Source organism: Amblyomma americanum, chromosome 2, assembly GCF_052857255.1.
Source record: "Amblyomma americanum isolate KBUSLIRL-KWMA chromosome 2, ASM5285725v1, whole genome shotgun sequence".
Classification (NCBI taxonomy): Eukaryota; Metazoa; Arthropoda; class Arachnida; order Ixodida; family Ixodidae; genus Amblyomma; species Amblyomma americanum.
Genome location: NC_135498.1, coordinates 168,904,184 through 168,930,984, shown reverse-complemented (window position 1 = coordinate 168,930,984; position 26,801 = coordinate 168,904,184). Strand labels below are relative to the sequence as shown.

Here is a 26,801-nt window from a genome sequence, read left to right as displayed (position 1 = left end):
CAGCTTCGCTGCTTTAGGAAAGGAGCCCTCCGTGATTATTAGACTCAGGGTACCGTTGAAGGGCGGCATCGAATTTTAGTAGCGCCCTTAGCCGCTTTCTCAAAATAAAGAGGTCCTCACAGCGACGAGGAGCGGATGTTACGCGTACAATGTCGGAAATATGTGCGTAATGATAGATATAAATTTGTCTGAATTCTTGCAACCATGTAAAATATTTTATTCATTATATCTATTTGTGTTCATTTAACAATTTACGCGTACTTTTTCAGTGTTCTGAAAGGCTTGGAATGTAAACATAGTTGGTCTTGCAACCTCAGGCTGTTCAAGTGCGATGTGAGCGGCGCTTTATTCTCTCTCCTTCTACCCGTGCTAATTTTTTTTTTCTCCATCCATCATATCTTCTGAGTTGTTTATCAAGAAAGAGAAAGGAACCCTGCCTAAGAATGCTGGTCCCCAAACACCGATCTTCTGGTCAAAATAAGGAAACAAACAAATGTGGTGTCAGAGGGCGGCAGACGGAAGCACATCATTGAAGGAGCCGGGCGCGCACACATCGCGTAAACTTAGGCGCACAGAAGACAGGCCTGGCCAAATCGCCGAACCCGCAGACCGCGGATACAACGTCTATAGCGTAGGAGAAGCAGCCATTCTGTGCTCGGTGTCGCCGCAGATGACTGAGTCGGCCTCCGGCGCATGCGTGCAGAGCGAGTGGCTGTGCAGTGAAGCATGCATTAAGGTCAAGCAGCGAAGAATGAAGGCCGGAAGGCAGCTTTCTGCCTACCTTAATAAAAACGCGCAATAATTGAGGCTACCCTCTCCTTTCGATCACGTTCCACGTGACACTGCAGGACCTTGTATATGAGCCACTATGGACGAGGTTGGCGCTGGTGAACATGCTCAAGTTTGGGATACACCGAACATAAATGCAGCTGGCAAAGGATAGGGTTAATTGGAGAGACATGGGAGAGGCCTTTGCCCTGCAGTGGGTGTAGTAAGGCTGATGATGATGATGATGATGATGATGATGATGATGATGATGATGAACATAAATACCCCCAAAGCAGAAGTCTGGACAGCCACCGCCAGAGCTCACTTGGAAGAGCACCATGCACGACATACGGAGGTTGTGGGTTAGGATCCAAGCTGCGGCATTTGGTACTTTTCTGCTTTCTAATCAATGATCTTTCAGCCATAAAATACCTCAAATAAAAAACCTATACTCCTCTGCATTCGTTGCATTTGGTGGCTGCTGGCTTCCTTAAAATGTATCTCATAAGAAGCCCCTTATTTCCTAACCCTTGGCTCCTAAAGAGGTGCTTAGTACCGCGTGTTTAAATATTGACTGAAGAAAAGGGTAGCGCTCTTAAAGCATCCTCACTGAAGAACGGATCATTTTCAAGTTTGGCTCTGTCACGCAGTGAATGGAATCGCTCAAGACAGAGGGCCAAATTCTAGAACGCTCCTTGCCTCAGTAAGGACGTGTTAAGAGCACCTCGCCGTCCTTCAGTCAATTTCAATACGCCCTACTAAGGTGCAGTGCCTTAAGTGAGTCCTCCCCTGGAAGATCTTTTTCTTGAGTTAGGCACAACGCTACCTTCATGCTTCTTTACCTCCCGCCTTGACCTGAACGCATGCTTAATTGCACAACCACCAGCTCTGCACGCGTGCGCAGTGGGTATACTCCGGCGGCTACAGCGACACTGAGTTTGAAATGGCAACTTCGTTTATATTAAACTTCGTATCGGTAGCCTGCAGGTTCGACGGCTTCAGCAGATTCCTTTCTATGTGGCTGAATTAGTGCGTGGACGCCCCACAGTGATGTTCTTGCGGGACAAGACCAAATACGATGGAACCGTACTGAGATCAAGAGTCTTCACTCCGATTTTAATTCTCTAAGGAATCGGTGCTGGCGCTACTGAGAGACCTGCAGCTCCACCACAGCACTGACAACCGAGGGCATCTGCTTCCGCCGTTGCTCACGCTCATCATTACGCTGAGGCTGCGTTTACAGCTCTTCCCGAAGCATGTGCGAATGCCAACAGCCAGCGAATCGAGGTCAGTGATTGCCAGGTGGAGGCAATCGAGAAGTATTTCGCAACAGGAATGGCGTATCTATATGAATGCACAGGTACGTATTGTACAGTATATTTTTGAAGGAATATTTTATTATGAGGAAAAGTGGCAAATGTTCTTTATTTGTGTGTGAAAGTGTGGCGGGTGTGCGTGCATGCTTGCGAGTGAACACGCAAGCAATTATTTTTATACAATTTCTAGTGCCACAACGCATAATATGCGAAATTTTCTCACAATTGTCAAGCTCAATAACTGCAATGATTAAGCACTGAAGTTTACATATTATCAAAATTATTACTAACTTACCACAAAGTACCCGAGGCACGTCTACGTCCTGCCATATAATGTATTCTTTGTTCGCGGTGCTGGACGAACATATAGGCATCTGACTACTGCTTATGGGCAGTTACTGCCCCTGCGTTGCAGTTTTTTGACGTCTCAAATGACCCATATGGTCCGCATGCGACAGAAAAACTCTTTCGAGCAATCGTGTAATGGTGACGATAAGCCGCCTCGGTTGCTCAGTGGTTATGGCGTTCGGCTTCTGACCCGAAGGACGCGTGTTCGATCACAGCCGCGGCAGTCGCATTTCGATGGAGGCAAAACGCTAGAGGCCCATGTACTGTGCGATATCAGTGCACAATAAAGAACCCCAGGTGGTCAAAATTATCGGAGCCCTTCACTACGGCGTCCCTCAGTCTCAGTCGCTTTGGTACGTTAAGCCCCTACAAGCCATGAACCAAACCAACCATGCAAACACAATAATAAAACCAAATAGAGTAAACGGTTTTAAAAAAAATACGGATGTCTTTGACGTGACCTGGCACAAGTCATCCCCCGGTAATGAGCAGGACATCATGGGAGGAGTAGCCTAAGCATATAACGGCTTGAAAACGTGCAAAAAGGAGTAAGTACTCACCTGTATTGACAAGAGTGCTGTTAGCCTCGTGCTGGCGAGCATGCCACTTCCGAAATCCTATTCGTGATCAAAGCTGCAAAAGTGCCAGAAGTTGGCTTTCTTGGTATATCATGATGGTAGCAACGCGCTTGTCAGTGCGCGCTCTTCGTCATGTGTCTTCGTTCCGTTCTGCTTGCAGAACGTTTAGTGCGCTGATACCATTACGATCAAAGTTCCTATTTTATGATCTGAGAGTATCTGCCAAATGCGCTCCATCCCATTCTTTTTCTGCAACCTGTTTCAAGCTCGTAGTCAGGATCTGCGGTAGCCACGAGCGCAAAGGAGATGTGTTCGTTTAAAGCCTCCGATGCTTTTGCGCCTTTTTCCTGTTAGGGGCTCTTTTCTTATCATTATTTTTTATACACACCACTCTCATTTGCCTGTTTAATTGTGCAATCATAATCTGCATTTGCTCCCCTGAGTTACTTGGCAGAGAATTGTTGTCACGAGGTAGGAATTTACTCAGGCATTCTCTCAATTATATGTATTTCTATGGGGCGAGAGTAAGTCGCATCGCACTGATGCAGGTACCACTGCAGAGGAGCATTGGAGAACTTTGTGCGGCAGTGCCACTCGCGTTAGAGGTCAACAGCCCACAGAGCGAAACCTTCCCTCCATATATGTCGTAATCGCAACACCATCCCTTCCACATGCAGTCGCAATGTCATTTTGCGAAAGCGCAACACCACTCTTAACGACATTTTTGTCGAGATGCACGCACGTGCCATTACGAAGGGGAACAGAGGGTCTTCACAAGCGCCAAAAATACTCAATATCTCAAAATCTCCGGTTGCCTTGCTGCGCAGACACGTATAAACACCTGCAGGCCTATATGTGGCCGTTACTTGGAGATATCACACTTCGAGAGATATTTCACGACCATATACAGTCGCAGAAGGCATGTTGTACTACATGCTTCTTAACGCTTTGACGAACACTGAAGAAATGATCGTACTATATACTCAGAACTTAAGTGTTGCAGCTTTATGTCAGGAGATTCAAGGTCACTGCTTGCTGTTCTTTTATCGCGTTGTTCTCATTCTAAAGCGTGAACTTATAAGTTCACGCTTTGTTTTGTCTCATGTCACTGGCTCCATCTTTCTTATGCTACTCTCTTCAGTTCCCTTCAAGCAGCACGACTTTCACTGTACGCAACTGTCAAGAACATCAAGATCCTGTTATTACAAGTTTCAGGGGCAAGAAAAAATGCAGCTTCAAGCCTAGAGTACAGGTGTACAATGGTCTACGAGCCACTTTTTGTCAATGTCTATAACATATCAGAAACGTCCACGCACAAAATCCTCACAAGTGCAAACTTTGTGTACCACGGGTAAACTTCCGATGTTCAACGGCAAGTCCAACCACTGTTAGCCGGAAAAGATAGGTATCGACAAAGTATGTCGAAAGAGCCGATGCCCCCAGATGTTCACGAGGCGTTCGTGGTCAAGTAGCTTGAAGAGGACTTGGCGACGTGCGCGATATGCTTCTTTGGGATCGAGTCGTTTATTCTTATCCACTTTGCTGCTGTTCCACTCACCGCTCACCATCTGTGACGACAGATCCGGCGTTGCTCGAAACATCGTTTCGCGAGCAAAACTTCCAACACGAGGACCACCGACGCTGCAGCGCAACAGCCGAGGTAAAGGGAGCACAGCAGTTTATACTCTAACCTGATTTCAGCTTCGGAGTGTTCCCACCGCTTGTAGCACTCGTAGGAAAGATGGTATGGATCGCAGTGAATGTATAGCCAGCCTGTCTCTAATACGCGCGCCACAAGTGACGTCATCAAGTCCCTGTATGGACTGTCCCTTGCCACTAGGACGGTGGCTAGCTGCGTGTCGAACTGCGGTTCTCCCCGCACGATTCCGGAATAACGCGGATCGCATTCGACATTCTCTTCGGTCGCAAGGACGTGGGTACCGCGGGCAACCATGGACGGGCACCCCTTGTTGAAGTCAGATGGCGCTGCGCTCGTCACCAACGCAGCGTGGAGATCCCGGACGAACTCGCTGTGAGCGGATCCGGTAGACAACGCCTTCACCACGTACGTGTCAGGATCGGCGCACACGCGAAGTTGTCCCCTGCGCAGTTTGGGGACAAGTTTCTCGGCTGTGTCGTCGGAGTCCAAACGCTGGCCGACGCCCACACTGGTGGTCAACAGGCTCTGCACGTAAGCTGAAAGCAAGAACACACCCAGGGCCCAGAAGGCCAGGAGCAGGCGTCCCGGGAGTCGGGAAATCAAGTATCGGGGGTACGTCGGCGACAGGTTAAGCAACGCGCCCAACGCGGCGACCAGGACACGACCTATGCCAAAGCATGGACTCCTTCCTTGCGCCTTGTTTAGGAAACAAATCGGTACGACAAGCGAACAGCCGCAAGCGAAGACAGCGGCCAAGAGGCTGGAGACAGCGCCGTACGAGACGAAATTAACCCGCCAGCTCATCCTCTTCTGAACGTAGTAGCTGAGGCTTACGACGTTTGTTATCTTAGTGTAATAGAAATGTCGGGAGCGTTCAAGGTCGTACGTCATGTGCGCATCCATAGCGTCTGCGCTGAGCTCAACGGCGGCCCTCAGCCATCCATCGTAAGCTATGTAAGTGCACTCGCAACTTGCGTTGAGCACTGCCAGGGCATCCTGTAATCTATTCGCACACGTGATGTTCCCATCCGATATGTCAGTAAACTTGACGAGTTTGCATGGGGAATTAGTGAAATTTTTGTGCAACATCTGCGTCTTCTCTGGGTTGCTAAGCAAATCCGATACAATCTGTGCGGCGTCTCTGTGATCGCTCTTCCTGCATTTCAAACCCGCTCGCTCCGAATGCGGCGCAATGGCTCTACGAACGTTTTTAGTAGATTCGCAGATGATGTACGCGCTGGCGTTTCCACCCCGTCCGGCCATACTCTCCGCGACCCAATGCACGAGCGGAAAATTGTTCAGGCGCGACTGCATGGCGGCGACGAATGCGCCCTCGTAGAACAGAGCTATCGGCAAGATGACTACAACCCTTTCTCTTCGAATGATGTGCTCGTCGAGAAGATCAAAGTACTGAGGCCACTGGCCGCAGCGGCGCCCCACCTTGACAGCACACCGCCGAAGAGCCGTCGCTGTGTCTCTGCCCATGTCGGAGGAACAGAGCAGGTCAACGACGAACGCGTTGTTTACACTTGTCTGTTGGGTTCGCTCGGCGGCCGAAGGACTGCTTAACGTGCACGCCAAGCTCATCGCCAGGTGACAAGCGATTACACCTTTGAGCTGCATCTTCCCCGCAAGACGCGCTGTCTGCTCTTCGCTTGCTTTTGCCGACAAGACACGTGTTTGGTCAGAGTCGCATTTGATGAAGACTAAGACGTCATTCGGAGTGCAGTATACCCTGTGAATGGTTCTTATCGAACTTCCTGAATGGCATACGCGACTGCTGCATTGTTGTAATCGCAGAAGACAAAAAGCAGTATTATAGCATGGATCCTAATTAAAGGGCAGGTAAATGGTGATGACAGAAGCGTAATTGCGTGCGCTGAAAGCACTGGCCATAAGCGCGAACCAGTCAATATTTACGATGATATGCTCGCCCGCGTCCTGGGGGCGGTTCTTGAAGCTGGCCCAAGCGAGATATCGATTATAGGATATGCCTGCTCTTCTGTGCTCAAATAGAACAACGGAACAATAGTAAGGTACTCTATGCCTTAATGATAGGAACACGAGATCTGAAAACAATGTAAAAACCGTGCGTAACGTTTATTGAAGGATGCTGTGCAGCGCCCTTTTTTGGTCTTTCGAGGAACATCAGAGATGACTGGTTTTTGATGTTGCTGTGGGCGAAGGCGCTGTGTTCTTGCGTGTATGTACAAGAGAGTCCCTGCATGATATCGCAGTATCAGAGTGCTCACTCACTCCCCGTATCCAGGGTATCAAAAATTAAGCTTTAGAGCTTTCCTAAATACAGGTGCGGTGAGGTACGTGAAATCTAAATCTGCACATAAGTTAAACTTCCAGGTGGACACAATATGAGATGATAATTCTCACCGTCAGGCACCTAATATTGCCGAATATATAGATTAACATTTTTAGACAATTCGCATAGCGAGATTATTTGCATGGGAAAAATACAGGTGGTCACCTTTCCAGGCTACCCCATTTCGTCGAATTCGTCCAGAGCACGCCTGTTCCGAGATATTCGCCCTAAAAAGTTTAAACTCATTTCGAGTAATTACGCATGCAAGGCGGTGGCAGTCGACGCGAAACTTCTCCCTGGTGTGATGCAGCTGTTGCGTCGGCCGTCATTCCCATTTCCATAGCCTAAAATGAAAGGAAAACTATTATCAGATTCACCGGTAGCTCTACGCCGTTGACAGACGAAACACCGCGTCACGACGGGAGGAGTTTCAAGGCGATCTTCACCACCTTTCATGCGCAACTACGCGGATCGAGCTGAAAATTCGGAAACAAATGTCTCAAAACACACGCATGCTAAAAGAATTCCACCAAATTGAATTGTGTAGGAATACGATAGCCTCTCAGTTTCCAATATAACCACTCCGGCTAACTGCTGTCACAAATAAAAATTTCATGAATTGATTTTCGTTAGGTGCCTGGCGGCGAAGTTATCTTCTCACATTGTATCCTCATGGGAACGCAATTTACTTGCAGCGGTAGTTTTCACATACCTGCCAACGTCTAATTTTTAAGAATCTATAAGGCGCAATTTTAAACACCTTGCATGTAGTTATCTTATTCAGCACACCGCCAGCAGCGCATGCGTCTCTCATGATTGTGGCTTCCTTTTGCATGTGTGGTCACTCTTTTTGCGCGTCGCTTCCGCTCGAAGCGCACATGTCTGCCGAAGTATCTTGGATTGCTTAGCCTGGCGTCTCGGTATTAGCGGTGCGGAGATACGATGGGAGTTCTGCCACTCTCTCGTTTCGATTGGAAGACATTTAAAACCGCAGGCTGAATCTCGAAACCTTGTTCGGTCAGATGTTTCAACCATGCTACGACATTTATCTTTTGTTAATTTATTTCCATGTTTGCTTGTTTATAATTGTTTCTGTTAAGTGGGTGCGGAATATCTCTGTTCACCATGCGATTGATCGGCCCATATCAACCAAAGTCGCAACCTCCAGCGGTCAATACCAACTCCCTACTCCTCCTTGCTAAGTAGTTTCGGAGAACTGGTAATCGTGAACTGCGGGTTTCAATGCCCCGAAGCGACACATAAGCTACGAGGAACGCCGTAGTGAAGGGCTCCGGATTAATTTACACCATCTGGGGTTCTTTCACGTGCGCTGGAATTATAGAGCACAGGAGCGTTTTTGTATTTCTCCTCCACTGAAATACACGGCCACGACCGGGATCCAGCCCACACCTTGCCATCTCCAGCCACTGAGGCACCGCTGAGAGTATTAGTAGCTTTTATGGTGCGACGCAAAGTAATACGTAGAAATAATGTCATCTCGCTTTTTTGACACATTCTTGTACAAAATACAACTGCTACAAAATTCGAATGATTCTTACTAGGAAACAGTTTTCAGCCAGTGAAGCGGTGCGGGCGTGGAAAGGTGCAGTACGGATAAAACTGACATAACTTTGCCGCGAAGTTATTCGTGGGTTTATTTTTTAGATACCTTTAGCACCTCTGACACCAGAGGTTTCTTCTAATAAGAACGTTTCCAAAAATAATTTTACGCTCTATGAAGTTCGTGTAAGGCAGGATTGTAGTCAATCGCCTTGACCAGATGGGAATATCCTTTAGGCACCCAGTTTGCTAATTACGAAAAATAAATGAGTTAGATTTCGTATATTAAATTAAGCACAATATTTTTTATGTAAGATCTGGTAGAGCTGTGCTGAACATTGCTCATTTCAAGCGTTTCCTTCAGTGTAACTTGTGCGTGCTTATTTTTTTTCTTTGGCTCAAAAATAAAACCAGTAAGACTTGAAGACAGCCACGTTATGATGGTTTTCCACACCGCGATGTTAGCACCCTCAAAGGCAGCCCGATTGAAGAAACTCAGTTATACACTCTTAATCTCGGTTCCACATGATGTGCCGTGGTTCCACATAGGTTCCGGTTAAAGCCTCTGTTCCATTTATTTTATCTGGAACGAGGCTCGTTTCAGCTTCTTTTTTAGTGGGACGCACTCTTTTGCAGCCCCTTTCTATAAATGGTCCGGAACGTACGTGGAATACGTTCACAGTACTCTAAGAAACAGCTCGTCGTTTTTTTCTGGGAACGCCTATGTAGAACGCAGGTTCCAGTTACTTCTTGGCGTGGTCAAGATAGAAGTAGGTCACTCCTCACGAGAAGAAAAGGTGGCGAGCGCCGCGATGGGAGACATCGTTTTACTTTCGCCGCTGGGCAGGTGACCACAAGGCGCGTGATAACTGGGAGCCAATGGCCTGAAAGATGTAGCTGGAACGGGGCTGGCGCTCTCTTCGCCTAAGCTGGCGGTGACGGCCCTGCGTATACGTTCGCTCTATGTTTTTTGCACTTAGATTCTCTAAAGTTTTCATAAACTGCTCTGCCCTGGCATACCAACACGTGTACTGCCTTCAACTTGGTGTTATCGCTGCCCTGTGGATACATACCCCAGCGCTGTTGGCAGCAAGCTTCGGTTCGACTGCAGCTTTCATGATGGCCCCGGTTGCTTCCCCGCTGACCGGTGGCCATATTGATATTTTCGCCACCCGGGCGCTTGTCCCTTAGGGCGGCGTGGCCTCTATTTCTTAGACTCGCAGTCCTGTACTATTTGTTGACTCTCAACTTAACTTGCGCGTGCCTCGACGGGCACTTCCCTTCGTCGAGCCTGTTCGCTTGGCCGAAGTCAACCCAAATCAGACTGGGTTGAAATGAATGCTTTGACGGCTCTAAGTGACGATGATAGTGAGTGTACATGCAGTTTTGGTAGCCTTTCCTTCTCTGTCGACCACCAGCTCTGCATTTTCTTAGACTTACATCAACAACAGGAGCATATGGAGTGTCGTTGCGTTGGAATACGGTGTCTATACGGTAAGCGCTTCATTGATCTTACGGAATGGATTGTACATGGCCAGGATTCAGGTTCATCCGCTCCTAGTTCACAACGCCGCCACCACGGGCCGCATGAAGTTGAGCTCCTCCTCCTTCTCTTACATTCTTCCTCCCGGTTTGAGAGAGAGACGCTAGTAAGCTTCGCCCATTGTCCGCTTTGTGTGTCCTCCCCTCAAGCCAAGCTCCTCGGGAGGGGGGCACCCTTCGCGTTTCTGTTTGTTTTTTTTCACCCAGCGTGTTCAAAACGGGCTGACTGTGCGGCTCCCCTAGTCTGTTTCTTTACTGCGGTGCAAGAAAAGAAAGAATGCGGGTTGGGGTTGAAGCGGTGTACACGCCCCGTCTTTGTCCGACTTTGAGGGGCCATTTGTCAAAAACTACTGGCGGTATATATGCACATCACACAAGATATGGCTAAACGTTCCAGAATTGTGCCAAGGCCCAGCTATCACTCAGTGAGTCCAGAGCATAATGCGTGGAATAGAATTTTTTTAGCGCTGCACCCAACTTCTCCCCGTGGGACGGTCTGTGTCTTCATGGTAAATGGTGTTTTGCTGTACAGAAAATCTGATGACTGGAGACAGAACAGAACTAGCGGCAGTATAAGCATCAGTAAAAACCTTGTGTTGCGCATTTGTTTACACGTCAGTGTTTTTATTTTTTCGAAAGAGGTTGCAGTTATAACCTGACTCACCATAATTGTCAAGTTTTTTCGCAACGGGGAAAAAAATTACGGACAACAATTAAGTCTACTGACGAGCTGTGAAGGAGAAAGCTTGCAGCGTGGTGTTCGGCTGCGGCGATGGCGGGCTGCTCTAATGCAATGGGCAGCCAAGCTGATCAGTTCACGCCGCCCGAATGAAAGTTGATGAAGGCGACGATACACAAACCCAGCTCGAGCCCCTGTGCTCCCTTTTTTCGAGTTGAGTTGTCGACAGAAGGACGAAAGGAAAAGCACGGGCTTGCTTACTGGCTCAATGCGGAGCCACGCCCAGCTGCCTGCGTGCTGACAGTAGGAGGTGAAAGATGGTAGTAAAGAGACAGAAGAAAAGCGCGCGCAAAAGCCCGTAGGCCACGGGCCAATCCCGGAGGCAGTGCAATACCGGGCTGACCTGTGCCAGAGTGCGTTACGCCAAGCACTCCGCCATACTTTCAAAAATATGCGTAACACCCAAGCCTCGAGGGCCCATATGAGATATTAAGCCAGGTATGTGAATGGCATCCCCCTTCGAAAGCGGACCGGGGATTGAGCCACACCCGAATACTCGATCCTGTGCTTCCTTGCTATCGCTCCCCTTTAGATTTCTCCTCGATATCATTTCCCTTTCTCCTCCGCCGGCTGCAGCTCGGGTGGTAAAGATATTAGATAGCAATTGCCACGGCCGGCAACATTATTTTCCTTCACTTTTGATGCGAAAGCTTCACTATGCTACCTCGTAACGATTTCGCGGTGCTTACGGTTTTGACCTTCAAGTGGGCCAGAGGACAGTCCTCTCACGGCGTGGTTCGAGCGTCCACCGATATATGTGAGACAGTTACTGCGCCATTTCCTTTCCTCAAAACCAATTTTAGAAACTAACCTTGAAAGTAAAAATTGAAAATTGGTTTTTTGAGAAAGGAAATGGCGCAGTATCTGTCTTTCATATCGGCTGACACCTGAACCGCGCCGTAAAGGGAAAATGGAGGGAGTGAAAAAAAAGAGAAGAAAAAGGTGCCGTAGTGGAGGGTTCTGGAATAATTTAGACCACCTGGGGATGTTTAGCGTGCACTGACATCGCGCCCTATCCACTGAGCCAATGCGGCGGGTTCCCTTCGTGGGTGCGGAACCCACTTCGGAAAGTATTTTATTTACGAAACTTAATTTTTCTTTTTCTGATTAGGTGACGTGGTTTTTCCAAACCTCTGGGGAGGACAACGCCTGATTTTCCTCCTTATGAGCTGCTATGCTTTCGCAAAAATGAAAATATGCTGCCTTCTACTTACGAACGGCGCTGATCATTTTACCTAGGCTGCTTGCACACAACATGTTTCCTGCATTTATACACAAGTATGGTGACAGGTTGCTCAGCGTACAAATTATTGAATAATACCATTTAAACGTGTAATCATTTTCGGGATGCGCTTGTATAGGAATTGTACCTGCATGCACGTGACGTTGTGGTGCCCTAGTTCACTGCCTTTTTCTGCATGTGTGTGTGTGTGTGTTGGGCTGAGTGTGTGGGTGTGCGCGCGCGCGCCACGGTAGAGTCCATTGCATGCAGTGGCGCAAAAACGCGGAGCTCCCACTTGGCTTGTCGTAAGTTTGGCTTGGTTAGGAGGGCGAGGGCCGGCTAAGAATGTGAAGCTTTTAAGTTCCATGGCTGATCACCGGCCTGTCTTATGACGTAGGGATAATGTAAACAGGAAATTCGAGAATGTAACATGCAACCAGATCCCTCGGATTTTTTTTTTCATCCCATTACTCCGCATGAACATGTCCAGATATCGAGAACCACACGCTCGAGACAACACAGGCTTTTTGCGCGCGTGGTTTTCTTCCACCGGCCTTGAGGAAAGGCGCGCGCCCATTTTCATACGACAGTAATTCATGTCCCCATAAAAAAAGACATGCTATGCTTGATGAATCGTTTATCTTCAAGACAGTCACGTTTCCATGTCCGCCCCACCAAGTCGCCGCGTGCTCGTCGGCCATGGCGGCCTCGTCGACGGCGACGTGCGCAAGCAGTCATGTCGGAAAAGAGCGGGCTTTCTGCGCACCTATTCGCTCGCGTCAGCCGCTGCCTCATCAACCGTCGTCGGACGACGTGCGAAAATTATCTGGTAGGTCCACATTGGTGGCGGCGCTCACCATCTGGTAAAAATCGCCGGCCTCACGCCGTAAAAACGCCTCATGCCTCCCGGCATTAAACGCTGTGGCTGAGCGGGGTTATGATACTAGATTACGATACCTGGTGACATGACCAAGCGCCGTCACATGTTCGAGATGGGAGGTGCACTAGCGGGTGGCTGTTGGCTGGTTATACGGTCGAGTGCTCATTGCTCGCCGGGCTAAATGTTACGTCATGAGACCATGCGAAATAGCCTGAAATTTCGAATACAAAATATGCAGAGGACACCAAGCCGCAGAAAAGACCTGTTAATGCTATAGCATCATACCAACAAGGCGGAGCTAAGTGTTCCCCAAATTTCTTAATTTGAGCGCGATTTCTTTTCTTTGTTCAAAAGTACTGCTCATAGTGCTGCCGCAATGAGGAGTTGTGTAGTCAAGTCATCAATGTTGTACTTTGCGATCGTTATGGAGCGCTTGGATTTTGATGTAGGCGAAATGCTAGTGGTCCGTGTACTGTTCGATTTCAGTGCATGTTAAAGAACCTCAGCTGGTCGAAATTTCCGGAGTCTTTCACTACGGCGTTCCTCATAGCCTGAGTCGCTTTGGGACAATACACCATAAACCAAAAGGCATGGAAATATTATACGGCTTATGGAAAAACGTGATGAAGGAGATTCCACAATTATTTTTGGGTGTGACATAACTATGAGGGATCGGAAAGCAAGCATTGCTTTTTCACGTTGTAAGAACTCGCTCAGCGGCAGCTGGAGCTGTGATGCGCCAAACATACCTTTTCACGCATTTGAAAGCACTGCCTGACAGATGTTTCAAAGACGATTAGAGATCATATAACGGCAGCAGTGCGTCCCACCCGGTCCTCTTCGTTCCTTCTGTTGTTTTTCGTAACTGATCTAAATTGGGATCCAAGTGGAGACACATCACTTATGTTAAAGCTGAAATTTACTAACGTACCCTGACGCCGGGATCTACATGACGTTACTCACCAGCATGGTGACGTGACTCGATTACGACCGACGCTGAATACCCCAGTGAATTCGGTCCCCTCGCCGTCAACTGTGAATGCTGAGGCGGCCGCAGATAGAACATGCCATCGCAAATGAGAATCTCCAAAAGGAGGCCATATTAGGTTCAAGAGTGAAGTTGAAAATAGCGAAAATTAAATGTAGCAATGCGTACATTCAGTTTCACTTCTTCAGCCTACCGAATTTCCTAACCTGTTGAGTGTTTTGCTCAATTGTTTGTTCCTGTCCTTTTGTGCAAGTTGCAAAAAAAAATAACGATGGTTTAGCTTTGGTTAAACCTGGAGTGACGCGACAGCTACAGCTGCCCGAGTGGAACTTGGTCACGTGACCAAACACGTGACCAACAACGTGATTAGCCGCACCACGTGACCAACCACGTGACAGGGTGGCGGCGCATCTACAGGGTGTCAACGCAGCCACAGGGTGGCGGTGCCGCCACCACCACGGCGCCGCCACGTTGAAGGCTCGAAATGCTGCCGTAATAATCGCTACAAAAACTCGTACAAAATATCAAAGCGGCAGTTTACTTGACATGACAGAATACATTTATTATCGCATCACATCATGGCGCAGAAAAAGTCTAAACGATACATTTCGACAGTTTGCTAGAAATACACAATGCACTTATGCACAGAACCAGCTTGAGAAAGTGTCGGTAGTAAATATTAAGTATGGCAAAACTTTACACTTTCTACATAGACGTGTACCACTTGCAACCGCCACACATCACTAGGCTGGTTGTGAGGAAAGGAGAGGTGCAACATTCGCGCTACAATGAGGTCAGCCACATGAACCGCGCCGTTTCGCAGGGAACATAGGCAGCCAGAGGTGCACTGCGAAGGCATTTCAAGCGTGCACTGCAGTAATTATAAAACACAATTGGCCTAATCTTGATGAAACCCAAAAAACCCAAAACAACACAGCGTGGCGCGATACAAAAAATATAAACATATCATACATGAATACAGATACAGCGTGTAAATATTGCACATCAAGGACGATTATCACAAATATGGCGAAGAACGAAGAACATTTACTGCACATAGAAGTCGCCACAAGCACAAACAAAGCATTTCACTCTAGTTTAGTCGAACCAGCGAGAATGCGAGTTTTAGCATTGAGTGAAGAGACATAGTAAACCGTTCAAGCTGCAAGTGTGCACATACTGCACTACAAAAATTTTTGATGAATATTTCATTAAAAAAGTAAGAAATGATAAAAACTGAGGCATACAGACTTGTGGAACGTCGCGAGCAGGCAATTGCTAATTGCAGGCAATTTTTGCTAATAGAAGTCAAGTCGACTGCTGAAAACATCGTTTTTCTCTTTCTTTGCGAAGCATTTCACGCAGTTTGGGAACTGATTTTACTTTCGTTGAAATGCCAGCAGCTTTCAATTCGGTCCGCAGTTCAACCGCGTCCATATCCTCGATGCAAGCGGGAGGTGTATCCTCGCCCTCCATTTCAGGAGCGCTTCGAGCCCTATTTGTGCGACTCTCTTCAATCATACCCTCAACCCAGTATGAACGATCGTGTTTTTTGTACGCTCGACTTGTTGTTACGTGCGCGCTATTCTCAAGGCGTTTTGCCAGCTTCAGCGCATCGGCGGCCGCATTCCATTTATTGGATCTTGCATGATGCAAATGCTTCAGAATATCATTCTTTTTCTCAATGCCTTCGCTCGAAAACCACCCCAAACACTTGAATTCTTCATGCTTATTTGAGGCATGACAGACAAGAATATGCATATATGGCGTCATTCTTTCAGCCCCGTAACCCTTATGCCCTCGTTCTCCAAGTTCTAAGTACGTTTTATGGAATTTGCCTATTTCTTGCTCGATGCTTTCGCCGGTCGTGTTATGTTCAAAATGATCAAAAATGCGACTAAGCATTTTCCAAAGTGAGATGATTTATTTTTTTCTGTTTCCGGGCTGAGTTTTCCAGTGAGCCTCTCTGGCAGCATTTCGAGCAGGCGCTCGCAGGAGTCTCCTTGAATACAGGTGAAATTTTTTCGTTTTCTTTCGTCCTGCCACAGTTCAAATTTTACACCACAGCTAATAATTGCCTGCACAATTGCTTCCACGTGAGTGCTCTTGGTGTTTAAGTTCGTAACTTTATCGCGGTTGTCTTTGTCCATTGCTTCGACAATCAATCCATCAACCAGGCGATTAACGACTCTAATGCGCATGTGTAAAATGTCTGGAACCACAAATGCAGGTTCAATGTTGAATAGGGGAACGACTTTCATTCCGAATTCTTCAACAATGCCGTCCTCCCTCATGTTTTTTAGAGTGCGCAGAAGAGGCGGCTTATTACACTCCTCTGTGTTTGCCCCAGCTCTGCTTCGTTCCTTTAAATTAATACGACAGAAAGGACATGGGTGCCTAGAAGACGCTGACTGCAATCCTTGAACCATGAGCAAGAATTTTAGATCTGAGCCCAGACAGACTATGACGGGAACTTCGTGTCCTTCCAAGCTGACACTGCCCCTTTTCTCAACACTGTTAACTTCGTCTATCAAATCCTTCAAACTTTCTCTAATCTGAAAATAGTTTTCACAGACTTCGACGACTGCGAGCAGGCGATGTAAGGTATGGCTCTGCAGCCTCCGGCTGCTGTCAATCAGGAGAAAAGATAGAGTTGTCCAGCTTGTTCGTGTGCTGACTACACAGCCATCTCCTTCTATTTTGACCAAAATTGGCTGCGACCTGAGCTGTTCTCCTGTCATACCTCTATACACAGCGTACTCCGCAACGGCAGTTTCAAGTTCGTGCACAAAAGACACCTGAGCGCCAGCTGCTTCTCCTAGGGTTCTAAACACAGCAGTGCTTTCGTCTAGTTTTTGCCTGTATGTATTGATGACACGGAGCGAGGGTAAATTAGGGACAGCTGAAGACATTTTTTCCCAAAAAACATTGCTTACAAAGTGGTTGTCTAAGAGCGCGGTGATTGCACGGACGCTTTTCTTCTCGGGGGTAGAAAGATCATGATAGTCAGTTTTACCATTACTGCGGTATTCTTTTTTGATTCCTCGCTCCACGGAGATTCCGTCAATGTCAGAAAAAGTAATTTTGTGCAGTAGCCCTCGAAGGTCTTCTTCAACCAACTGGCATAAGTCCAAGCCATAGCTTTCGAAAATTTCTTCTAGCCCTTGAACTATCACGCTGCCTACAGAATACAGCTTTCTTCTATCGGTGCTTTTCGAACCTTCCCCGACACTTTTTCCGCAGTTGTTAAGCAAGCGGCAGTTTTTTGCCTGTGATGACAGGCTTTTGTTTTTTTTTTTGCGGCTGAAGGCATTTTGCCTCAAAATCCTGAATGGACTTACGCAGTTCAGAAAGAGACCGTTCTGATACACCCTCCATTCGCTTCACTTCTTCTTGTAAAGCTTGAATAATGATGTCCTTGATACTGTTATTTGAATTTTGAACAGAACTTTCCTTATCGAAGGGAATTTTTACATGGCGCTCTTTTTTAAGGAACCCCTCTTTTGCTCGGCCATTAATTTTTCTGTACTGAGTATCTACCGAGGAGCAGAGGCTTCTAAATCTTGTCTCTACTGCAACCTTTAAACTCTCTGGGATGGACATGCCAAGTGGAATAAAAGATGTTATTGTCTCAAAATAAGATTTCTCCAAAACCGTTTTGTTGCTAAAGAGTTCCAGAACTGTCTTGTTTGTCAATGTAAATGAAATTGCACATTCAGAAATCTCTCGCAAAGCTCCCGAACTCATTTTTAAGAAATTCTAAACAACACAAATTGAAATGCAAGAATCAATACTATATCGAAAAAAAAAACAAAGTTCCAAAACGTTTGCTGGCAACATATATGTGAAAGGCGGAAGGCTCACTATTTCTGTGGGTTAGGTTCTGCATGCAACAACCTTCGACACAAGGAACATTTGCAGACTTTCCACAGGATAGCCGTTTGGAAAGAGCTTGCAAGCTTTCTGTCGTGTCACAGCAGCCTTCACACGCACTGGGAACTCAATTGGCACTACACTGCCAAGTTTCGTTTCTCGAGTATGCCACCCAAAGAGAAGATTCAGCTTTGAAAAGTCTGAGTCATTGCAAACAATCCAACCTCTTTCGAGCGGCCTTCCTTTCCTACTGAAAACCCATCTAAAGATGTCCAGGTCTATGTTCACCTTGACAAGCCCGCTGGATCGACGGCTGTTGGAAAGTTTCTTTTGCACAGCGTAAATTAATTCCTCAGCAGCAGCTTCCAGTCGTTGTGGCGATGGCTTACTTGCGTGCTTAAATTCCCGGAGACAGGCGCCGTTGAGATTTTTTCTTGGCTCAACGGAGCAATGCCACTTGGAATATCCTTTCCATTTTATAAGGTATCCCTTGCTCTGTAAAAAAAAGATGGCACGGTGAAACATTTAGCGCAAGAAAACTCACACACGCCGAGGAACGACAAAACGAAGCACAAGTGAACCAAAGAAAAGACAAAGGAAGGATATGTCACTACGAAATGAAGAGCCAATGAACTTGAATGGTAATTTATGCAAATGTTAACATATCCATTTGTGACGAAATGAGTGCCTTAGAGGACATACGTTACTGGGGATTGAAGGGTTTGCTCAAAATCTTGACCGCGTTATCCACCTTACTGGACTCAGGCTGCCCGCTTAGCGCGAAAAAATATATTTATGAAAAATGCTTTGTCTCTGGCATCATCACTAAGTTTGGAAGTCGAGTGTTCAAAACTGGCGGTAGTAGTAGTAGTAGTAGTAGTAGAAAACATTTATTCATAGAAAGGTAGGATAAAGAGGCGGGAAAAAACAGATTTTGGGTGGAGTCCTTATTTCAGGACCCAAATGTTCACCGCAGTTGTTCTTGCTTGGGATATCAGGCTACGCTGGGTCACCAAATCGGAGCTGAGCAGGGCAGACTCCCACTGTTCCTCGGATTGATGTTTGTCTAGTTCGGGGGGCTTGCTACCGGAGCAGCCCCATGTTACATGGTATGTTGTTGGAATTCCGCCACACCAGGGGCAGATTCCGTCGTATCTATCGGGAAACATGATATGGTATTTGTGTATGTTTGGGAAGGTGTTCGTCTGTAGTTGTCGCCAGCCCCTCGCCTCTGCCGCCGTTAGCTTCGAGTGTGGTGGGGGATAGACTTGCCTTTGCGTTCGGAGAAGGAGGAGGCGTTCGCCGTACATAGAGGGAAGAGGGGTGACGTCGGGGAGGTTAGTCGCTCGGTTGGTGTATCTCGAGCTAGACTGTCCGCGGCCTCATTTCCCTCGAGCCCCTCGTGCCCAGGAGCCCAAGTGATTTGGTGCTTGCATGTGGAATTTTTACCATGTGGGGAAGTCAGAATGGGAGCGATGGTGTGTGTAAGTCTGCCAGTGAGGAAGAGCCGACACGCCGACTGGGAGTCTGTAACAATTTTTAGTCCGTTTCGCGTGGTATCGCCGTGCTGGATGGCGAGACCGATTGCGGCCGTTTCTGCTACTGTGGGAGAGCAGTTGCGTAGAGAGGCGCTGGCGATTTCCTTGAAGTTGGTGTCCAAAACTACCGCCACCGCGTTCGTGGAATTGGGGTACGTGGCTGCGTCGACGTATACAGCATTTCGTGCCTGTCGGTGTGTGCGGCGCAGGTAGTCCACTCGCGCCTTTCGTCGTCCCTTTTGTGAGTCCGAGTGAAAACTGGCGGTATACCAATTGCGGAGACATTTTGTTATAGGAAGTCTCCCTGACTGCCGCGCTTTGGGGCCTCCTACTGTGCAATTTTACCAATTTCTCTAACACATTTTAGTCAATGAAAACCTAAAAACCTAAAGAAAACGTTATCAAGACACCTCTTAAGTTTATATTCCTCGCATCTTATTTATATGCAAGCTAACAACATTTTTTCAAACATCAATAAACAAATGCAAAAGGAAAAGGTTTGAATTTTTCTGGGCTCTCTTATACAGATAACAGCCGTAACACATACCAGGTGTTACAGAGAAGACTAAGTCATCATCAAAATTAAGCTTTCTCGGATTAGCTCAGCTAACAAAGCGAAAGTCGTCGGCGTTCATTGTGTTCCTTGGTGTTGGCGTTGACAACTTTCTTGGTGATTTTGTGGAAAGGAAGGGCGCATATAACTGGCCACCTGTGTAAGTGGGCGCCTCAATAGCGCTTTGAGGTACGTGATGGTGGTGAGAGAAAGATGTGGGCTGCATGCATTAGCGCTGACAACGTTGTGGCAGACACGCGGCACTGCAGCAATAGGCCGCAGCCTGACCAACCTCTCGCGATCAGCCATTAATTCAAATGCCACCTGCCAGGGTGGCAGGTTGGGCGCACTGCTCATCCAGTGTGCGGAACGCACTCAACGCTACAGACGCTAAGCCGCGTCTGCTTGCATGATACATCATAACTCTCGCTCTCTAACAAGGTTCAGCAGTAGTTGAGCAACAGCTAATATTTTTTTATCCAGCTGATACTCGGCTAGATAACGTGGTCAGGCAGCAGCCGCTGCACGGCTGTGGAGCCCCTGCGCAGAGACGGCGAAGACTAGGCTTGGCGGAGCGGCGAAGTCACTTGCTGGGTTGCTATGGCAGCGGCGCAGCAAGGACGCTCAAGATCGAACGTGAGGTGACGGCGAAATCGCTCCGACGAAAGCAGGAAAAGCTTTCGCTTTTAAAATATGGATTTTGCGGCATAGTATACCAGTGCCCGCAAACTGTAGCTAACCGGTAGTTACCCAGTAGTTAACAGGCAGTAAACCGGGAGGAAGCTGGTTTACTAATTCTGATATTAACTTTTAACTATTAGTTAGGCGCCTAGTTGCAGTTAGAGGTAGGTTACTATATCCGTATCAGTTTTTAGAATTTCTAAAACGCGATTACCCTCATCGCAGTGGCTCGACAAAATTTGGCTACATCATGCGATGGCTCAGTGGTTAAGGTGCTCATCTGCTGAGCCGGAGTACCCGGGTTGGCACTCAACCGCAGCGGCTGCGCTTCTATGGAGGCGAAACGCAAAAGGCACCCATGCGCTGTGCAATATCACTGCACTTTGAAGATCCCTAGTTGGTCGAAATTATTCTGGAGCCCTCCACAACGGCACCTATTTGTTCCTTTCTTCTTTAACTCCCTCCTTCATCTCTTCCCTTACGGTGCAATTCGGGTGCCCGCCGAGATAGGCGGGACAGTTACTGTGTCATTTCCTCTCCTCAAAAGCCAATTTTCAAGAACCAGTTAGCGCCAAAATACATGCGCTTTCGAAAGCATGCAAGCAAAGAAACCTTTCCAGTGGGCGTAACTAGTCGAAACAGCCAAATTTTGTCGATCCATATGGCCAAAGGTAATCATGTTTTGGAAATTCTAAACACTTATATGGCTATTACTAACTACCGGCTACAAATCTAAAATTACGACTAAGCGCCTAACTGCAATTGTTAAAAGTTAATTATTAAATACTTGTTAACCAGCTGAATAGTTAAAACGATTCACCGGAAACAATTCACACTGGTAATACTGTGCCGTAAAAGCCATACTTTAAAGCCAAAACGCATATTTTTGAAACGTCCTCCAGGTAACACCTGGTATTCAGAGTCGCTCAGCTAATGCTAAGGAAAGCTTGAAGAAACAAATGCGGGCGCTGCAAATATTCTGCACTTGCAAGGTTTAGGTTGTCATCTGTTCTATCCAAACATATTGTTGTGCGCTTATTTGTATTCCTCGAGATGGGAAAGCGAACCAGCTGCAGGTTTTTTTTTTATGTGTCAAATCTTGCCGCTTCACTCCTCTGTCAGTAGGTATGCTATACCGTTTTACATCGCCCACGAGCGATTCCTCTTTAATTCGCTCGCCTTGCATGCTTTGCATCATGTCTACTTGTGAATGACAACGTATCCGGTAACACTGGCATGCGTACATTAGTAAATAAAGTCCTCACTTGGTCTACATTTATGTTGAAAATGTTGAGCTAAAGTTATGAATAACAAGAGAGATAGCGCTACTTGTTAATTACGTACTTCAGAAATATTATGTCCAGCAGAAGGCGCCTGCTGTATTTCTGCATTATTCGGACCTTTGCATGTTATCTCTTTAAGCTTCGCTAAATTATCTGCAGTGCCTTGCATATCCTTTGGAATAATAATACATTTGCTCCGACGTCTCCCTGTACTGCTTTTTTCTGGCCAAATGTTGTAATTTTACCTAATAAAATATGAGAGCACTACGTAAACCGCAATTAGCACCATGTAAGCAAGGGCCTTAAGCTGTTTGCATGCTATAAACACGAACGACCGGTCGTTGTGTACATTTTTTATGGTCGTTGTTTTATGAGGGTTTAACGCCCCAAACCGACTCAGGCTATGAGAGACGCCGTAGTGAAGGGCTGGGGAAATTTCGACCACCTGGGGTTCTTTAACATGCATCGACAACGCATAGTACACGGGGCTCTCGAATTTCACCTGCATCGAAATTCGACCGCCGAGGCCAGGATCGAACCCGCATCTTTCGGGCCAGCAGCCGAGCGCCATAACCACTCAGCCACCGCGGCGGCGTGTCACATGTCGCACGTGCAATGTTGAATGCTAACTGTGATGGGTGGCAATTCTATGTAGTAGTAGTAGCGGTGATTTTATTAAAATAATAAAAATAAAAGAAGGGAAAGATTTTTCCTGCTGCGAGCACTTGAGCTGGGGCAGCGCAAATAAAGGGATATCAGGCAGATTAGAGAAATGAAATAAATATCGCCATAAACTATAGGAGGGAGAGTGGTCAGGAACTATGTACAAGTATTATCTTTACAAATGCGCCGTTATATGTCAGAAAAAAAAACAAGAAATTTTGAGGACACTGAAGACTGCTTGTGAAATCACGGAATGCGAAAGAATTAATGTTTAATCGTGGCCCTCGTGGATAGCTCCAAACGAAGACGCGTCCTTTGTTTGTTCTTGTTCCCAGATCATTACCCGCCGCGGTGGCTCAGTGGTTAGGGCGCTCGACGACTGAGCCGGAGTTCCCGGGTTCGAACCCGACCGCGGCGGCTGCGTTTTTATGGAGGAAAAACGCTAAGGCGCCCGTGTGCTGTGCGATGTCAGTGCACGTTAAAGATCCCCAGGTGGTCGAAATTATTCCGGAGCCCCCCACTACGGCACCTCCTCCTTCCTTTCTTCTTTCACTCCCTCCTTTATCCCTTCCCTTACGGCGCGGTTCAGGTGTCCGCCGATATGCGAGACAGATACTGCGCCATTTCCTTTCCCCAAAACACCAAAGCTTGCTTGTGGCCCTCGAGAGTGTTTGGTTCGCAACCTAGTGGTTGTGTCGAATTCTGCCTAAGCCTCTTATCTTCTTTAATCGGAACGATGACCCCACACTGAATTTCCGTGACAATCCTTCCACACAAACCAAATCCACAGTGATTGCACACGCATGTAAGCTATACGCTTGTCATGCTGTAGGAATTAAATAAAAGTTACCAACAAGCTCTACAGACCGCCCTGAATTTTGTAATCAGGACATGCAAACAAACACGAAACGTAACATGGACCGAGGTGCTTAAAGAAATGGCTTGGGAAGATTGTTACTTACCGTTTTGGCAATGACTCTCTCGACCAGGTGGTACATCAAAACTTCAGCAGAAGAAAGTCAATGGACGCAGGGAACTGGCTAACCAGATGCAGCTGATGACAGACAGTAGCGAGACAGCCAGGTCCTGAGGAGCTTAAAGGATGCGGGAGACGAGGGCAAGGTGTATGGGGGGCGATGGCGGTTACATGGAACTGGCTAAGGGAAAATCTTCCTTCATTGGCACCGCCGAAGATGCAAGGGATCTAAATCTAGCTCAGAACGATCTCCCATGGCTCCGGACCCTGGTTTTAAAGACCTAGAAACCCGCCCACCTCTTGCATCGCCCAATCAACAGCAAACTAACCCATCTTTGGTTTACAAACTTCATGGCACGCCCTCCAATTTCGGCAAGGTTCAAACCCTCTCTCTGAAATACACAGCACATCTAAATTGCTATAAGAAAATGTAATTCCGGGAATGAACCCTCGAAATGCTTGGGCCAACAGGTTTACGTGCCACGCCCCATTCTTCCACAGTATTACTCAAACTCTCTCCCTTAAAAAGTAAAAAGAGAAACATGAAAATACATCAAAACATTGCCATGCGGCTCCCAGCTTTACGCCAATTACCGATATTCAACCGATCGCTACCGCTGCGAGCAGTAGACTACTCGTCTTCGGGACGACTGTTGACAGGCGTCCCCGCAAAATCTGGAAAGATGCGCCAGCCTGTCGTTGCTGCCTCTGAACACGCTTCAGCGTTTCGTTAAGCAGGCCCGCTTCTCGGGACCCGTTGGTATGCCCCATCCTCTGACTTCGACGCCGTCGCGGCTTAGACGCGGCGTCTGCTTGCCGCGTCTGCGCTGACCATGCGCTATGCTACGCTATCACTGCGGTGGTTTCCTTAGACGGGCGAAGGGGGGCGGGCGGTTTCGGGAAAACGTCTTGGCTCCTTTCCTCTGGCTCGGTCTTTGCCTTCGCCGGTCTACGCCCGCTTGCCTCGCCATGCACGCTTCCTGCTGACGGGGATTAACTGGGAAATCGCCGCATCTCGGCGCCGGGCTGTCGACAAACCCTCGGATGGTTCGAACCTCGGCTTTTTAAGCCCTCGTGTTAAAGACATCCGGGTCACTGGCTGCAAACCATGGATGTAAAAAGCGGGAAGTGTCCCCAGGGAGCGATTAACATTCTTCCATGTCTGTTGGATGTGCCACGACTTCAGTAGAAGCCTCCTGTGCTGGTTAGCATCGGTTTCCAGTACATTAGTGCCGTCAACGTCCATTCGGTGGTCGCATGCCTCAAAGTGTTCGGCCGCAGCGCTGCGGTCACGGTTCATTTGTCGGACGTCCGCTTTGTGTTGCCTCATTATTTCGGCGAAGTTCTTCGTTTCCCCTATGTACGATTCCGGGAAGACGAGCAGGACGTTTGGTATACAACCTCTTGCGCCCTTTCTTTTGGGTGACGGCCGTTTGGGGGGGGGGGGGGGGAGAAGGCGTCCGATGGTGGTAGTCGTAAAGCCACTCAATAGACTGTGCGTTGTTAGCACCCTTCTTTACCGAGAATGCGTGCCAGCGTCTCGCTCACCGCTTTCACGTATGGAATGCAAAACGTTTCCACTTCTGGCGTGTGTTTCTTCCATGCACATGCATATGTGTTCGCCCCTGCTAAACCATTCTTATTTTCTGAGAATTGAAAATTGTCCAACAACCCCTTCCACCAATGCAGACACCTTTGCTGCGCCTTCGAAGCTGATTTCCCGGACTTGGCCGAATCACCTTTGACTAGGGAACAGTAGCACCGTTAGTGCGTGCCTTTCAGTGTCACTTTGTACAGCGCCCAGAAAAAAGCCTAACTAAGCCTGTCCTAGCACAGATATCCTTCAGTGGTTTTGAAAGCCGCAGTCGTGATAACGTTTGCCGTAAATGAGAGGTTTTTTTTTAGTTTTAAATGTCTTTCATTGTGCCGCAGCCAAATTTGCGTTGGTTTTTGTCTTTTGCTAACCGATAGTATGTCTGTGTATTTTCAAACAACTATATTGACGGGATCATAGCATGCAGCGTGCCCTTGCCATCCGCACTTTCGTACGCGCTGTTTTTGTGAAGATGTTTAGGATCACCAAATAATTCTACACATGCTGGAAATATATCTTCCAGTCCTACAGCATCGCCATCATGGAGAGACATGCTGCAGCGAAGACTACACCACACACATGCAGCACCAACTTCCTTTTATTACAAGAGTGCCGTATAGACATCAGGCTTTTCCATAAAAATCATGAGAGTCATGGACGATTAACAGAAAATCAACAGCTCAGCAGATACAAATCAACATAAAGACAAACTTTCGGTTAAAGTTATGCACACATGAGAAGACCCGTAACCGTCACAGCTAAGTACACTTATCCTGTGAATATGCACCATTAAGAAGACAAAAAGAAATAGTTACGAACAATAAACGACTCAAACAAAGCATGCTCCTAGCAAACGCCCGGGAAGATGCCCGGCGCGCCAAAGAAAAGCGCGGTGATAAATTAGAAGCTTCAAGGCACAGCCGTGCCATAAAACTAAGAGAAACGCGCAATAACAAATACCAAGCCCAAATAATGCATAAAATAGAACCGAAGCGGAAAACGTAAGAACCAAAAAACGTTACTGGTTACATGTCTTTCTGGTCGGTGCTTACGGTTTAGTATACGCGTACATTCCTACTAAATCTGAAAGAAGCGAAACACGCTTTCTTTTATTGGTTTCCTTCCCAGTACCCACCTGTGATCAAAACGGTTACTATGAACTATTTCGATATATTTAAATGGCTTGCTTGCTGTTGCTAACTGGAGATGGGCTCGGTGGCTGTGCCACAACACAGTTCTCTAATCCGCTCGTCTTCGCCATGCAGGTGCTCTCGCCCCTCATCGTCTGCGTCATGCTCCCTGGCATGTTTTGCGCTCCCTGGTCGAGCGCGATCGAGCATGCGCCCCTGCACGACGCAGCTTACGGAGGTCCCATCAACAAGGCAACCAAAAACGCCCATTTTCCTGCAATATCGGCTCAAAACAACTGGATCCTCAGACCAGATTGGAAGGCCCCATCGTCAGCGAATACATTCAACGTGTCAACTCTAAATGAACAGCGACCGTCACCGGCACTCTGTGGGCTCGGTGGCTGTGCCAGAACACAGTTCTCTAATCCGCTCGTCTTCGCCATGCAGGTGCTCTCGCCCCCCATCGTCTGCGTCATGCTCCCTGGCATGTTTTGCGCTCCCTGGTCGAGCGCGATCGAGCATGCGCTCCTGCACGACGCAGCTTACGGAGGTCCCATCAACAAGGCAACCAAAAACGCCCATTTTCCTGCAA

General features: G+C 47.5%; 1 protein-coding gene across 1 annotated transcript in view; it reads left to right on the top strand.

The window, feature by feature from the left end:
* The window catches only part of LOC144120224 (uncharacterized), a 36,781-nt gene that overhangs the window by 7,645 nt on the left and 2,335 nt on the right, over positions 1-26,801 (top strand). Inside the window, exon 3 of the mRNA XM_077652629.1 lies at positions 26,657-26,773. Within this exon, the coding sequence (XP_077508755.1) occupies positions 26,657-26,773 (117 nt within the window). The remainder of the gene's footprint in view (positions 1-26,656; positions 26,774-26,801) is intronic.